The 16816-nt window shown below is 37.8% G+C and overlaps 5 protein-coding genes across 5 annotated transcripts; 4 read left to right on the top strand and 1 right to left on the bottom strand.

The window, feature by feature from the left end:
• Positions 1-133: 133 nt before the first annotated feature.
• Positions 134-2582, top strand: LOC17879111. Its single transcript, XM_006283506.2, has 4 exons — positions 134-1076; positions 1413-1645; positions 1799-2008; positions 2185-2582. Exons 1-4 carry the CDS (start codon positions 134-136, stop codon positions 2317-2319), a joined length of 1521 nt encoding a protein of 506 aa, XP_006283568.1. The 3' UTR covers positions 2320-2582.
• LOC17880769 (TOG array regulator of axonemal microtubules protein 2) lies at positions 2502-3956 on the bottom strand. Its single transcript, XM_006284152.2, has 5 exons — positions 3673-3956; positions 3465-3571; positions 3227-3374; positions 2926-3120; positions 2502-2831 (listed from the first exon to the last, which is right to left on the bottom strand). Exons 1-5 carry the CDS (start codon positions 3862-3864, stop codon positions 2580-2582), a joined length of 894 nt encoding a protein of 297 aa, XP_006284214.1. The 5' UTR covers positions 3865-3956; the 3' UTR covers positions 2502-2579.
• A 268-nt stretch (positions 3957-4224) lies between these two features.
• LOC17881030 lies at positions 4225-8472 on the top strand. Its single transcript, XM_006283048.2, has 12 exons — positions 4225-4612; positions 4763-4946; positions 5034-5102; positions 5192-5290; positions 5578-5657; positions 5753-6482; positions 6692-7329; positions 7455-7539; positions 7645-7696; positions 7793-7842; positions 7937-7984; positions 8106-8472. The coding sequence occupies exons 1-12, from the start codon at positions 4323-4325 to the stop codon at positions 8280-8282; spliced, it is 2502 nt and encodes an 833-aa protein (XP_006283110.1). The 5' UTR covers positions 4225-4322; the 3' UTR covers positions 8283-8472.
• A 189-nt stretch (positions 8473-8661) lies between these two features.
• LOC17880541 (DEAD-box ATP-dependent RNA helicase 1) lies at positions 8662-11738 on the top strand. The gene is made up of 9 exons (XM_023778249.1): positions 8662-8917; positions 9081-9315; positions 9405-9659; positions 9741-9889; positions 10021-10198; positions 10306-10493; positions 10594-10798; positions 11100-11205; positions 11470-11738. The coding sequence occupies exons 1-9, from the start codon at positions 8790-8792 to the stop codon at positions 11592-11594; spliced, it is 1569 nt and encodes a 522-aa protein (XP_023634017.1). The 5' UTR covers positions 8662-8789; the 3' UTR covers positions 11595-11738.
• Positions 11739-12098: 360 nt separating this feature from the next.
• Positions 12099-13304, top strand: LOC17880963 (F-box/kelch-repeat protein At5g49000). Its single transcript, XM_006286154.2, has one exon. It carries the CDS (start codon positions 12099-12101, stop codon positions 13302-13304), a length of 1206 nt encoding a protein of 401 aa, XP_006286216.2.
• Positions 13305-16816: the final 3512 nt, after the last annotated feature.

Raw genomic sequence — 16816 nt, 5'->3', positions numbered from 1 at the left:
TCAATTTTGAAACTGTAAACTTTAAAAAGGAATATACGGAATATTCAAAATATTTGGGATTTATTTGTTATTATTATTTTTATTCAATGTGTGATAAGAAACTCTCCCTGGATGCACCATCGGCGCCGTAGCTATGGCGGTTCTCCGATACGCCGTCTTCTTATCTCCTTCGCCTTTGCTTCCGTCGTACCCTTCCGGAAGAAGAATCTCTTTAAAATTCATACGGTGTTCACAGAGTTCTTCGGTTTCAGTTCCATTCTCGTCGAAGTCATCAAGGAGGAAAAATTACCTGCGACCAAAAATCCTTAGAACCCTAAATCCGAAGCCTCAAGAAACCGTCTTAATCGAAATCAAAACGCCGGAAAATGTTCCACCGAGCGACGAAGTGTCTAATCAGGGAGATGATGTAGAGGAGCTTCAGGCCTTAAGTAGCTCTGTTGTGTCGAACGAGGTAAATGGTGAATTGAATAAGCTATCTCCGAAGTTAGTAGCCAAGTATGGATTGTGGTTGATCGGAATTTTCGCATTTCAAACTGTTTGTGCTGTTTTGTTTCTGGGAGACTCAACAAAATCCAATAACACTCCGGAGATTTCTAGTGATAGTGGTCAAAATGGGGAAAGAGAGAGCAATGTGATTACGCTAGAAGATCTTGAGATGAATGAGAAGATTGCAGAGATCAGAATGATGGCACGTGAAGCACGTAAAAGTGAGGGTAAACAAGAAGAGGATGAAACTGGTGTTGACATTGAGAAAGAGATAGGAGCAAAATTGTCTAACATGGAGAAACGGTTGAATTCACAGAGAAAAGGTTTGGCGGGATTGCGTGTAGAACCGTTGGATGAATCTGGAAATGATGAGAAAAGTTTGCTTTTTGAGAAGAAGTACAAGTTTAAAGCTGAGAAGCCACCAACGAGTAATGTGAAAGGTTTTGGTGGAAGTAAGGAAAACAATGAGTTAATGTCTGAGACTGAGAAGACTGGACAAAATGGGAGTGTTAGTGAATCACGAGACGGTGAGAAGAATACTGGAGAACAACAAAATAAGGCAGGGGATTCAGACTCCAAGATGGTTTCTGGTATGTTTTAGAATAAGTGCATAATACCATAACAACATCTTGTGAAGTAGTGTAGTAGTCTAGTAGTCTAGTACATTGATGAGTTGTGTTAATTTGCAAGAAACAATTGGTGCTGTTATGGATATACCTAATAGATATGGAATTGACTAGCAATGAATATGAGATTTAATGCACTGTGCAGTTATTGATTTTTGACTCGAAATACTGTAGGTATTCTGACATGATCGTTGCAATACATGCGAAGTTGATCTTGTGTAGTATAACTATATGGACCATGCTAACTAGTCATGAAGAGGAAATATCTTGCACAATCCTCAGCTTATCTTAAAATTTTAGGTGCTGCTCAGGAATCTGACCAAAGGCGACCATCAAACGAAATTAAGAAGTCAAAGAAATCTGAAAACCGAATGGGCACAACACCAAATATGGAAGCTGGTTCTGGATTTGGTAGCACTTCGTTGTCGGGGAAACATGGAGACGTCAGGAAAGGTAAACTGATGAGAAGAGGGAGGGAGAAACAATCTGAGAAAGATAATAATATGTGGTGGCTGAAACTTCCCTATGTGATGGTAGGTGATAGCATTGTTCTTGCCGGTTTTATGAATAATATTGGATTTTTGGTTTAACAGCTCTGTTTGCAAGATATAATCACTAACCACAACAAAGAACGAACTGTCACAGTATATTATGAGCCAGCACTTACAGTTTTCTCTTTTCTTCAGAGAATTCTCATGCGGAGTAAGATAGATCAGGACATATCCGAGGGATATTTTACCTTGAGGACCAAATCTATGGAACAAAATGAGGGCCAGGTTTCACACATGATTGCCTTTGAGGATCAAAGTGATGCTAGAAACTTCTCTTATCTGCTTGAATCATTTTTTGAAGACTTGGATGATTTCATTGCCGATATTGCTCCTGTATCAACCAAGGTAGATATCTCATTCTTTTACTAACTTCATTCTTCTTTCCTACTGTCTGTATCTGTGATAATTACTTTGGATATTTTATGTTCCTCAGAACCCTGAATTTCTCTTCATGATCAGAGAATATAAAGTATACTAGATTCTAAGAGCATTGAGATTGTCTTTTTATCTATTCACTGTAGGATCTCTATGACGAAGTGAGTTCTGGTGGTAAGAATGTGATAGTTGTGAGGAAGAGGCAGCTTACGTTGTATGCTGGACAACCATTCGAAGACGTTGAAAGAGCTTTGCAAACTCTGATTCAAGAACAAAGATGAAAAAATAACAACATTTACTTCGGAATGGAAAAATAGATAGTCCAGAGATGATCGATGTGGATGACAGAGGGGCAGTAAGAACATTGCAGCACACCAACATTTTTTTTAAGCTTAATGAGCCAATGAGCCTCTGGTGTACTATGGTAATAACATTGGAATTGAGAGGACAGATCCAATAGGGATAGGAAAAAGTAGAAAGATTGTTATATCATGTAAAAACGTATTTTACATGAATCAAAGAGAACAACAACTTTTAACATTTATTGAGATGAGACAATCTTGATCATGGCTTGTACGTTGAGCCCTGTTACATTCTTTTCACAAAACTTCTGCCAAGCTTCTTGTTTGCTTCCTTCTTCGTCTTCTTCTTCTGCATTCCATGTAAATTTCTGGAAAACCGAGTTGACCATACTCCTCGCTGCTTCCCTTGCCTCCGGCAACTTGTCACTCAACAAATCCGCAGCCATTTGCGCAAGCAGAACCATCCCAAACTCTTCCATTTCATTCAACTCCTGATAACAAACATACAGAGTAAATATCAATCACACAATTCAAGAATCCAACACCTTTTCTCTGACCATTTCAAAGAATTGAAAGAAAAAATACCATTTTAGAAACGCAGTTGGAAGTAGACACAGCAGCTTTGGCCCTGACACGAGGGTTACTGTGACGGACATAAGTCTGGAGTTTACTCAAAAGAGGCAAACGAGCCACCGAGTTAACCATTGTGTTCAGCGCTTTGTCTGCTTCTTCACACACAAACTTCTTGTCTTGTGAAGCTTTCATCAGCAACTGCAACAGCTGTTTAATTTTTTCACCATCAAGATACCAAATGTTAAATCTACTTGTTAACTAACAATCCACATAGCCAAACAAAAGCTAAAACGACAGAAGAAATCAAATTTACCAGATCATCCATTGATTTCAAATGAGGTCCTTCAAGTAACTTTTCCCCATAAGCATTGAAGATATCAGAACAAGTCATAATCGAAGTCTTGCACAATGCACTTCTAGGATTCTTCATTGCCTTCACCATCACAACTATAAGCTTTTCCCTAAACATTCAAATAAAACAGAAACTAAATTCATCACCAAACTCTATACGCTTCAGGTTCTGGTAAATAGAATAATTAAAAGAAACTCACAGTATTGGTAGCAACAGAGAAGAGTGATGAATTGCAAATCTCCTTGTGTTGTTCAGTGACTCGCATACTTTAATCCAATCCTTCGATGCTAATTCTTCTACTAACCTCTTCAATATATTAACAAAAACCACAAGAAAAGACAGATTCAATCTATGATCATCCAAACAATATTACTCCAAATGTAATTAGAATCGATTGAGATTCTGACCTTAACAGATGATTCAGGATCTTGAATTGGTTTGAGATTCTCGGAAGCAACGTATTCAACAGTCGATTCAGGCACAGCAACTGTGTTGTTTTCATCGTTCAGACATATCTCCGGTTGCTTTGAGAGTTTAGCCAACTTCTTAGGTCGTTCCTGTGAGATCGGAAGCGCATTTTCAATGTTCCTCAACGCCATTGATGCAAATTTTTGAGAATTCAAAGAGACAAAGAGAGATTTTTTTTTTTTTGAGATTTTAAAATTGTTCTGAGTGGAAATGGAATAATCAATCTGGTAGGGTTAAGTTAATTTATAAAGACGAATTTTTTTTTAAAAAAGTTTATATTCGAAAATTTAAAAGGAAAAAAAGCTGAAGATAAAGTTAGCCGTTGGGAAGGTTTTTGGCTCCAACGGTCATAAGCATCGGTTCGGTTTAGTGGAATTAGATTCGGTTCTCGAAATTGGTATTTTCCAATTTAGTAATTTCTGAAAACGACGGCGTTTAGATTATCTCTTCACACGCCAGTTTGGTATGTGTGACTGTTCAAGTTAGAAAGAGAGAGAGAGAGCTAATTTCTCCGTCTTCAATGGCTTCTCTTCCTCAATTGAAATTGAATCCCTAGACCAATTGATTTGAGAATTCGAGTCGTTTTTTCATGGACCAAGACTATCGCAACTCTAGAACGTCAGTGTCGCATCATCATCAAATGAGGATGACGGTTCCACCACCACCGTCTCCTCAACCTTCGCCTCCGGTTCTTCCTCATGGTGAAAGTGATCAGAGTACATCGGAGCTTCGTTCTCTCGATTGTAATCTTACTTCTTTGTGCGATCATATTCAATCCGAAGGTTTCGGCTCTGGTGCGTTTTCCGATGTTGTTGTTAAGGCTATGGGATCCAGCTACCATCTCCATCGGCTGATTCTATCTCGCAGCTCTTACTTCAGGTATGTGATTAAAATGGTTACTTCATAATTTCCGATCTACAAATGGACAATCGACAAAATGGTTCAGTGGTGTTATGAGGAGTAGAAGTGGGCATAGGTTTGATTTTGATATTCAGGTTTTGATTATAGTGTATGCAATGTTTGATATAGGACTATGCTCCAAGGTCCATGGAAAGAAGCAAGCTCGCCGGTTGTAAACCTACTTGTGGATGATAAAAATGTTAATGGAGATGCAATTTCCGTTGCTTTGGCTTATCTCTATGGGTATCATCCGAAGCTTGATGATGATAATGCCTTTCGTGTTTTAGCTGCAGCTTCTTTTCTTGATCTCCAGGTATTCTTGAATACTTTTGACTTACATCAATATGACTAGGTTCTTTTGGATCAGTTTATCTAAAAACTAGAGGTTTTTGTCCTACAGGATTTGTGTGCAATATGCACTGATTTTATTATTACTGAGCTGAGGACTTCAAACTTCCTGGCATATCAGGTTTGAGAAATCTCAGTCATGTGTATTTTTCAGCCTCCTTGGTCTCCGTGAATCTTGAGTACACAGAGCTTCTTTCACTTGTGACTCAGGTGTTTGCTGAGAGCCAAGACTATGGCATACATGGAGAACGTGTAAGGAATGCTTGCTGGGGTTATCTCTGTCAAAGTGGTGCTGTGGAACTGAGAGAGGTAATATAATGTCTATGCTTTAGACTTACATAATGATTTTTATGTTGTTAGTGATTGTCTCGTTTCTTTTTGGGAATCTGTCAGAAGCAAAAATATCCCCATTCTAGCAATATCTTGTTCCAGCCATCTCGTTGCTAAATCTTTTTGATGTATCTAGAAAGATTCACCTTCTTCCATACTTCCATCCTAGATGCCATTCTATCTAGAAAGCATCTCATAGGGAATTTGCACAGTAGTCAACCTTGTTTTTCTGACTTGCTATTTATTTAATCACATTTTATTGTCAGATGCTGCCAAAACTCTCTGCGCAGACTCTATGTGCATTGTTGACATCTGATGAATTATGGGTCCCTAGTGAAGAAAAACGGTATGGAGAATTGCATAAACTAGTTGAATTATAGTTCCATACTGTATTTCCGTTTATTGAGTTCCTCAAACCGTTTTTCTTAACATGTCCAAAAGGTTTGAACTTGCACTGTACGCCTTCATTACAAATGGTGCTCTTTCCAACTCAGAACATTCCAATCAAGATTCCAGATTTGAGAGAGAGACAAACTTTCCTCTTGATTCTGCTATGTCGAAGGGAAAAAATATGATGGATGATTTCTCTTTCAGGAGTTTGGACAGTAAGATAGGTCATTTAGATATAGAAGGCGACCTAAGAGATTCTAGTGATGACGTGATTGTTCCACTCACAGAAGGTGTTATTGATTTCCAAAGAGGTGTTTCTGGTTCAAACCTCGTATTTCAGCAATCTGCTAGCTCACAAACAAGTTTTGGTCGTACTTGCACCAGTGTTGTTGATAAGACAGAAAGCAGTGGGGTGGCAATTGAAGGACCTTCTGAAGACGCATACCATTTGGGTAATGATAGTTGGCTATCAGGAGCAGACTCTAGAAATTCTCCTACTTTAGGTTCTTCTTCTGATGGGTTTTTGGTCAATGACTGGGGTAACTGTGGTGTTTCTGCTCTAACCTGGGGTGGACGGGTTGTGGGGACAAGGCAGGGTACCGGCTCTGTTAAAGGAAAATATGGATTTACTGAGGAAGAATATAGTGCATTTGTTAACACTTTTGAAGGTGGTTCACTTCTGTATTGCAATATGTCATTTGAAATACTATTGAACGCAAGAAAAGAACTTGAAGAGCTGGGGTTCCCTTGTAAAGCCGTGAATGATGGCCTCTGGTTGCAGGTTCGTTTTCCTTAACATTGCTTGCATTCTCACTCAGCCGGTCTTCGAAATGTAGGGGCAGTTGATCCGCTTAGCTTTGTACATTTGTTTTAATGTGGTGTAGTGATTTTATATCAAAATGGAGGCATTTATCATGAGCAATTCTACTCTATTGTTACATGTTTGCTTACATAATTACATTAATGTTTTTATGTTTGACTACTATTTAGATGCTTCTCAGTCAAAGGGTGCAAGAAGTTGCTGCCAACACATGCAAAAGGTGCTGCCTTATCAGTGTTGCATGCGCGTGTAAACAGGGATTTGGGGTTTCACATGGTGCAGCCTTTAACAATTATTATTGCCAAGACAATGTGCAGAACAATATGATGGGAGACATGGAAAATGTGTATGTGACGGAATCTTCTCAAGGCGAAGGAATAGGAATCTTTAAGCCTGTCAGGATCAGTGTCAGAGGACAACACATCGATGGACTTGCAGGCATTGGATGCGAAGCTACATTTGTGCCACCACCTGCTTGGCCTCCTACACCTTTCGTGTACTCTCGTGTCCCCATTAACAGAAACGGTCAACAACCTATTGCTAGTGATGGTTCTGAAGGTAGAATTGATCAGAGTGGGGAAATCTCAAAAGACGGCTTGACGGCGCTTGTTGGGCTGAGCCAAGGGACAAGCCGTGTTGGTAATAATCCCCGTGGTGATCAACCCGAGGGAGGGAGTGGCAGTGGAAGTACTGTTGGAATGTCAGAACCAAAGGAACCTTCAGTAGGGACTGAGTGGGAGAACGCAAGTTGTACCATATCACTTGATACAAGGACACCTTTGTGTCACTTTCCTCCCTTTCGTTTTGGGTAAGGTTTCCAGTTTTGTTTACTTGTAACTAACTCGCTTGGTTTATTCAAATTTGCTGTGACTCCTTAATTTATCCTGTTTGGTAAATGGTTCCTCTCGGATGTATCTATTTCAATGTCTGCAGAGTTGAATTTGAGGATGTGCATAGACTCGCTAATGGTCATGTAGAGCATTCTCCTGAATTCTTTTATGCTGGTTCTCTGTGGAAGGTATTACAGACTCACAACTTGGTTGTCAAGCTTTCTCTTGGAGCTGTTTTGGCTTTCTAACTATGAAATTTGGGTTATGATGAGATATTTTAATACCATATCCAGATTAGCATTCAGGCGTTCAATGATGAAGACCCTCAAGGACGTCGAACTATTGGTAACCCGAGTCAACACAATGACAAGATCACATGTTTTTCTCATATTAGCTAGTTTTGTGTGTCATAATACATAACTTGATAATCAATTTCTACAGGATTGTTTCTTCACCGTCGCAAAGCAGAGATACAGGATTCAGCAAGGAAGGTTAGTATTCTATGGTATATTGTTATAATAGAGCTATAAGAACTACTTCAGTAGTCAGTTCTTGTGATTAACAATCTCTCCTGCCTCATTTCAGGTCCATGTTTACATCGATCCTCGTGACAAAGTGACTGCACGTTACCAGGTATGTAGATATTCATGAATGATTCCATTTCTAAGCGGAAAGAAAAAATCTAAGGGTCTTGTTGTTGATTCATCTAGTCTTAGTTTCCTCATAAGCTATACTATTTTCATTGTTCTTGTAGCTTATCTGTCCGTCAAAAAGAGAAGTGATGTTGTTTGGGAGCTTTAAACAAAGAGGAACTCTTCTGCCTAAAGCTCCTAAAGGGTGGGGTTGGCGTACCGCATTGCTCTTCGATGAGCTCTCTGAACTTCTCCAGAACGGTGCTCTGAGAGTCGGTGCCGTGGTTCAGCTCGTTTAGAAGTCTCTTAAACAGTTAAACTCGACAATTGTATGTAAAAACTCGACTACTAAGTCCGCATTTTGGTAGTTAACCCTCTTAATAACTTATAATCTACTCCCTTGGATAGTGGGTATGCTTGTATAAATGAGTCAGAAATTATATAAGGGAAATATCAAGTTTCCGTAATATCAATTTGTTCTTTAGCACTTAGTTAAAGGATACTGTAAAATGATTCTTAAGCTTGTCTAAGATTGGGTCTGTCGTGATGAACTTAAAAAGCTTGTCTAAGAGAGACTCTTGTTGCTTTGCTTCACGCTTTACATCATGAACCGGAACTGCCGGTTTAACCGATCGGTTCATGGTTTAACAGGTAAAATGTGAAAGAACCTTATTAATTATCGAAATCGAAAGAGGGTTTTTGGTTTGCCGGAGAGAAGGTGCTGCCTCGCATTCACAGTCACGGTTTCTTCCCTCTCGTCTTCGTCGCCGTCGGAAAGAATCGTCACAGAAACGTTTAAGCTGAGTATGGGAAGAGATAAAGAGGATGCGGCGGAGAGAGAGATTGATTCTGTTGTTCCATGGATGAGAGCTCCGATTGACGTCAGCAATGTCGAAACCTGTGCTCTCGAAAGCCTCCCTTGTCTTAATCCCAGGTAACAGCTTCGACATGTGTAAGCTTTTTTTTTTTTTTTTCCGTTTAGATTGAAGTATCTCTGTTACAGCTTTTTGAAAATTTCTTAGTTTCTATGCTTTTTAAGCTAGAATATGTATGTTCTGAATTCTCTTATGATCTTGAATCTTTTTATTTGCGATAAGGTTGAAGAAGGCATTGGAGGAAATGGGTATCTCTTCACTATTTCCAGTGCAAGTTTCAGTTTGGCATGAGACAATAGGGCCAGGTGGTTTCGAAAGAGACATCTGTGTTAACTCTCCAACAGGAAGTGGAAAGACTCTCTCTTATGCTTTACCAATTGTGCAGATCCTTGCTTCTCGTCCTGTCAGATGCCTCCGTGCTTTAGTCGTATTGCCCACTCGTGATTTAGCCTTGCAGGTAGGTTCCCCGCTTAAAGTCCCCCCTACTTATGCAACAACTCAATGGTTTTACTGAAGTCTTCCGTTTTTGTTATTTTGTAAGTTTAGGTTAAGGATGTGTTTGATGCTATAGCTCCAGCTGTGGGATTATCTGTTGGTTCAGCTGTGGGTCAATCTTCTATAGCTGGTGAAATCTCACAGCTCATCAAGACACCTGAACTTGATGCGGGGATTTGCTATGATCCTGACGATCTTTCCCAAAACCTCGAGAGTGCTGTCGACATATTAGTAGCAACACCAGGAAGACTGATGGATCATATCAACAACACCAAGGGATTTACGCTTGAGCATTTGCGTTACCTTGTATGAAGAAATTCCAGATTTCACTTCTTAGTTCAACTCGGTCTTAGTTTCCAAATTTTTTGATGAAGCAAATTGTTTCAGGTTGTTGATGAAACCGACAGATTACTAAGGGAGGCTTATCAATCCTGGCTACCGACTGTTCTGCAACTGACTCAGTCCTCTGATGATGGCATATTTCCTACAGCGTTTATTCCTTCCGCTTTTGGTGCTCTGCGGACTGTTCGTAGACAGTGAGTTCCATCTCTCGAGCATATTTCCTTTCTTATACTATATTAGTGTCACATAATAACGTCAGCAGGTTAAAGACTGCAGTCAAAACTGATGAAAAGTAACTAATGTGTTCGTTACTTCAAATCCACAGAAGTGTAGAGAGGGGTTTCAAGGGTAAACCATACCCAAGGCTGGTGAAGATGGTATTATCAGCTACATTGACGCAGGATCCAAGCAAGCTAATTCAGCTTGACCTGCATCACCCATTATTCATGACAACTGGAGGAAGCCGATACAGACTACCCGAGAAGTTGGAATGCCTTAGACTGGTATGTTTATCTATTAATGTGTTGTTTTTCTTCAAACTTGTGCTTGGACACAACATTTATCTGCAAAATATCTTATCTCCTGAATTTACATCACATGTCATTGACAGATTTGCGAGGCCGGGATGAAGCCTGTATATTTAGTTGCTCTCCTAAAATCATGGGAAGGTGAAAAGTGTATCATTTTCACATCCTCCGTAGAGACAACTCGTCGTCTATGCAAGTTACTCAACTTTTTCGGTGATGCAAAAATAAAAGCAAAAGAGTATTCCGGTGGTCTTAACCAATCAGTCCGAAGGTCAGATTTGAATATTGCATTACTTAGTAGCACCGTATACTATCTGTAGCACTCATAAATAAAGAAATCTGCTCATTTATTGAACAAATTTTGCCTGCAGCAAAGAATTAAAGGCCTTTAGAAAAGGTGATATCCAAGTTCTTGTTGCATCTGATGCGTTAACACGTGGAATGGATGTTAAAGGGGTAACAAATGTCATAAATTATGATATGCCTCCATTTGCAAAGACTTTCATACATCGTGCTGGACGGACAGCTAGAGCAGGTCAGGCTGGCCGGTGCTTCACATTGCTGAGTAATCATGAGGTAAACTGAAACTATATTCTGCACAAACGCACCTACATTATTTCTCTATCACTTATGTGCAACACAAGCTAGAGGTGCGTCAGATAATAGATACTAGATGACGAGGTGTCTCTCAAACAGGGGAAGAAAATACAACATAATCATCTTGTGCTCATCTCACTGAATCATTTATCGCTTAAAATAGTTGTATAGGACAATTAGTTGGAACTCTCTTATCTAATTCTAATTTTCTGTTACTTTGGCCATGCTTGAGCTTTTGACTTTAGCTCCATTTGTTAATGTGGATATTTAAAAATGTCAGGTAAGGCGTTTTTCGAAGCTCCTGAAGAAAGTTGGGAGTGATTCATGTCCTATCTACCCAATCCCGCCCACTTCATTAGGTTCCATTCGTGCGACTTACACACCCGGTAACTTCCTAGCCTTGTGCATATAGCTCTTGGAAACACTCTACGGAAAGACAAAAAAAAATAGGGGACTTATTTGTAATTGAGAATCTGCACGGCGGCTTAGATGTTAAATCTCCTTAATGACCGTAAATTTAGATAGAGAGCATTACTTTTCCAACATTATTGATGTAGATTTAGATATTTATGGTGCATAGGAAACATTATGAGGCCATTGTATCTGTAAATTGTATATTTGGCAATGATGAAGTAAATTTCTCATTTCAGCACTAGAGAAGCTCAAGGAGTTGGTTGAGTCAGAAGCACCTAAGAAAGGAAGACAAGCTTTCAGGCACAATTCAAGAACCGGGAACTCCCAAACCAAAGTCAACAAAACGACAACGGAAACATAGGTGTGACGTGTGTGTTTTGGTCAAGTACTCGAACGGGTCGTGTGGGTTCCCGTAGTATTTGGATACGAGGTTGTATTAATTCTTGAAAACTGATTTTTTCTATTAATTATTTTAATTTTATAATTCAAATTGCGCTTCGTATAATTAATATCGCAGATGATTGTTAAATCAATTAAACAGAATTTTGATCACTGGTAAAGCATAAGACATGTAATATTTGAGTTTATCTTCCTTTTAAGTATAATATATTCCTCTTTTTAAGTATACTTTTTAAGTATATCTTCCATACGACTATCTAAGTATATTTTCTTTTTAAGTATATCTTCCTCTTGATATACGATTATTTCCTTTTTATTTGAGGAATTGGATATAAACGGGATATATAATAAGTAAATACTGTAGCTAATGTAACAGTTGACCTTAAAAAAAAGAAGCTAATATTCTGTAAACTATTAATACTCTCCGTCTACTTCATCTGTTCTTCAGAAAATTCCTGTCAGGAGAATGGAAATCAATTCAGTTGTTGAACAACCAATGAAAGGAAGAAGTGCGATTCAGGGATTGAAACCATGGCACAATAAAAGGACGAAGAAGAAGAAGAAGAAGAAGGACGTTTGTGGGTTAGAGTGGTTGCCAGATGCCGTGGTTGTGAGCTTCCTGGCTCAGGTGTCGAGATTGGACCTCGCGGCTTTGGCTATCGCCTCCAAGAGTCACAGGTCTCTGGTGGTTTCCTCTGAGCTCCAGGACTTGAGATGGCAGATGAGTTGCGCGGAGCAATATCTCTACGTATGCTTGCGCATCTTTCCAGAACCAAGCGCACGCTGGTTCATCTTCCAACCCATGCAACGTACGCTGAAACCACTCCCTATGGACTTGGATCATCATGGTCCGAAACCAGCCTCCTCTTTCGTGCGGGTGTGTCATTCGATTTATGTTATTGGTGGACTCGTAGACGGCAACCCCACTTCGGAAGTCTCGTTTTTCAATTGTTTCCAGCACAAATGGTACCTTGCGCCGCCAATGAAGATGGCTCGTGCTTGCCCATCTGTAAGCATGATGATGACAGACTCAGGCTGCAAGATATATGTGTTTGGAGGGTGCGGGGTTGATTTCGCTGATTCCTCAACCTGGGCAGAGGTGTTTGATGTCTCCACCCAAACATGGGATTTCTTGCCTGTCGCTACGCCCCAGATGCCCCTTAGTATCCGACATAGTGTGGTGATGGTAGAAGAGGAGGAGGTTTATGTAGTGGATGAGTATGGTTATAACTTCTCCTTCTCACCAAGTAAATGTATGTTTGTGGCAAGGGGCAAAATAGATTCCATGCCAGGTTTCATTTACAGAAACGATTGGTGTGTCATTGGGACATTCTTATTCTGCCGTGGCACCCGCGGGAGAATACTTTGGTGTTTGCCCTATGACTTGCGTTGGAAGGAAGTGAAGGGTTTGAAAGATCTGAAAAAGTGGGGATCTGATATCACCAAACTCTGCATCAGCCCTGCTGGGAAGCTTGTTATCTTCTGGAAACCGCATCCCCCGAGCATGGAGCTTCACTCTACCGAGATCTCTGTTTCCTGTGTGAAACGAAAAAGAAATAGACAAGAGATTTGGGGGAAGATTGAGTGGTCTGGTGCTGTTTTCAAACACGAACCTGTCACAGACTCATCATATAGCTTTGATGTCTTATATGCAAATTATGTCTATACCTGAAATTCTCTCATCCTTTTAATAAGTGTTCATAAACTATATATATATATATTCATTTAGATTTTTACTCTCTTAAGTGTGCTAGTAATGAAATAATGTTATTCGAGCAATAATTAATCATTCCTAAACATGCTCGAGCTTTTGACTTTAGCTTCATTTGTTAATATCGATATTTAAAAATGTCAGGTAAGGCGTTTTTCGAAGAAACACTCTACGCATAGACAAAAAAAAAAAAAACAGGGGACTTATTTGTAATTGAGAATCTGCACGGCGGCTTCGATGTTATATCTCCTTAAGAGCATCATTAAAGGTATAGATGTATCTTAGAGATTTTATAGTGTATTAATATTGTAAAAAAGTAAATTAAGATGTTCAAATATATAGGTTATTATTGGTTGAACTTCAAGGTTCTTAAATTGTTAAAAAAAAAAAAAACAGATTCAAACCATTTCTTCTTCTTCTATAACAAACAAATTTCATCTCCACAAATCCAAATCCGATCTCTTCATCACAAAATCAATCAACAAGAGCTATCTCTCCGTCAAAACGCCTCAGCCGTTGATTCATCAATCCGCCGTCTCCACTCTACTCTCGTCGTCGACAAAAATCTCGATCCTAAACTCGTCAAGAAGGCATTTTGTTTTTTTATCAAATCTTTTCCTTTTGATTTTGGATTCTCGATTATTGAAATTGGAATTGTGATTTTGTAGCTTGAAGAAGATCTGCATAGATGTTGATGAAGAGATATTGGTTCGTCGTTCTCTGTCGCGAGTCTAGGGGAAGAGGAGAAACTATTGAAAGAGAATAAGACAAATAATATTTTTTTTACTCAACAATTACCAACCAATAACTCTTTGCCACGTATGCTTATGAACCGGTTATTAAACTCCTTCGAAAACATCTTGAGATAAAACCGAATGTTTCTTAACATTTCACTACTTTAATATTTTGGGCTTTGTTTATTCACATAAGACCCTTGAGGATATGCCCATAAAGATGCCCTAATGACCGTAAATTTAGATATAAAGCATTACTTTTCCAACATTATTGATGTAGATTTAGATATTTATGGAACTCTGTGAGTGCATAGGAAACATTTTGAGACCATTGGATCTGTAAATTGTATATTTGGCAATGATGAAGTAAATTTCTCATTTCAGCACTAGAGAAGCTCAAGGAGTTGGTTGAGTCAGAAGCACCCAAGAAAGGAAGACAAGCTTTTAGGCACAATTCAAGAACCGGAAACTCCCAAACCAAAGTCAACAAAACGACATCAGAAGCATAGGTAGGTGTGTGTTTTGGTCAAGTACTCAAAAGGGTCATGTCGGATCCCATAGTATTTTGATACGAGGTTGTATTATTTTCTTGAAAACTAATTGTTGCTATTAATTATTTTAATTTTATTATTCCAATTGCGCTTCGTATAATTATATCACGTTTGTACGATTCAATTATGGTTGACAACAACATCTCTTAGAAGATTTGGGAGTATGAGAAACACATTCTCCATAAATGTGAATCTAAACAGTCAGTTAACATTGAAACCATACATAGCATATTAGATTATTTTTTTCCACCACCGCCTCAACACCTGCACAACAAACCCACATAACTAATATATATATATATTAACATCTACAACAACATTAGACATATGGTAATCACAAATTCTACATGACTGATTTACCTATTTCTTTTCGAATAATCAAATACTATACTAATCTCAATTAATAAATCAAAATTTAAACAGTTCTGAAGCAAAAACGTTGCTATCAAATCATGGATCATATCAAATCAATACACATCTAGCTGAAATAATGGAGGCACATATTAAGGACTCAATCGCCTAAAATGTTACTAGTTAAAAATAAAATAGACAACAAAATAATTATATAAATAAGATTTTATATGAAAATATTAAGTTTTATTAAAAGTCCAATCTTTATTAAAAGAAATATACATTTTGTAATAAACCATATAAAGGGTATTAAATTACATTATAATACCAGTACAAATATATGTTTTAAAGAACAAATTTATAATAGTCACTATGAATAAAAATGTCAAAAAACTAATTTATAAAATTTAATTAAATTATAAAAAACGAAAATACCTTTTGATTTAAAAATAAAGAACAACCAATCAAAATAACCATATAAGTTTGATATATAAGTTATCATATTAAATTTTTATACAATCATTATAATTCACATCTCATCTTTATATAATTTAGATTTGTTTGAAACAAATTAATCATCCTATCATCCATATAATAATAAAAAATTAATACAAATTAATATGGTAAACTAGATATCAAATCTTATATGTATGTTCAAATCTGGTTCAATTGGTAAAGTCATGATTGGAAAGTGGGAGGAAAATAAGAGATATTGTAAAGGATTGGGTTTGGGCACTTGTAGCAATAGAATGCTAGAACCTATCTCAGTAACCGTACTTCCACGAAAGACATATTTAGGCTATACTCTTCGGTTCATTAAGATAGATTAAGATTTAAGAAAAAAAAAATGATTAGAAGTGTTTTTTTATAGTTTACACATAGGAGGCGGCGATGAGTATATACAAGAACAATGATTAGCAGTTTAAAGAGAAAAATGATAAGAGCATCCACATCGGTGGTGGTGTCTCAATTTTTTTTTTCAAAATTATATATCTTATTTTTATTATTATGTTATTATTTAATTAAATTAATTGACTAAAACTAATCAAATTAAAAAATTTTTAGGCATTTTGCTTTATTTGTATTTTCAAGTGTTAGCTTAAAGACACCTTCGTCATTTTCTCTCTTTTTATTTTATTTTTTAATTACAATATTCTAAAGACCCCTTAAGAAAATGACCAATGAAGATAGTCCAAAGGACAAAATATGCATGCGGAAGCCATTCGATCCCAAGTTGGGTTACTCTATTACAACCCTAACGTTTCAAAGGAAAAATTAAACTCTCAAAGGACAAGAGCATAGAATAGAATGTCTCAATGGAGGATTTTGAGTATATTAAGAACAAATAAAGTTATTGCAAGAATAAAAAGAAGAAAATGAGCAGAAGTTGGAAAAAAGAGCTTGAGAAGAAAGCTCGCAGAAGCATCAAAACAAGAAACGGTATTGTATTGTTGGTAATAAATCTATTTCCACATTTGAATATCTAACCTTACGTTAATTTTGTTGTTTCACATAATAAAGCAAACAACATATCCGAAGAGAAAGAGCAGCAAGCGATACCGGCCCAAAAAGCAAAAAGCGAAACCGGCCCAAAAAGAAAAGGCTGAGAACCTCTACAACAAGGAAAAGGCAGCAACGAAAAGAATCATAAAGTCGTGTGAAGATGGCCAAGCAAATACGATATCAAATATGGGAAGGTTTTGAGCAAATCCCAAGAAGATGATTTTGTGAATGGCAACACTTCGGTGTTGACTGTTGAGTTGGGATATGCCTTTGTTACAAAACAATATATATGTTTCTGTTGCTGTACCAATTTTCCAACTACATCGTTGACCTG

The sequence above is a fragment of the Capsella rubella genome, unplaced genomic scaffold (genome assembly GCF_000375325.1).
Source record: "Capsella rubella cultivar Monte Gargano unplaced genomic scaffold, Caprub1_0 scaffold_7, whole genome shotgun sequence".
NCBI classification, from domain to species: Eukaryota; Viridiplantae; Streptophyta; class Magnoliopsida; order Brassicales; family Brassicaceae; genus Capsella; species Capsella rubella.
This window is presented reverse-complemented; position numbering and strand designations above follow the sequence as displayed.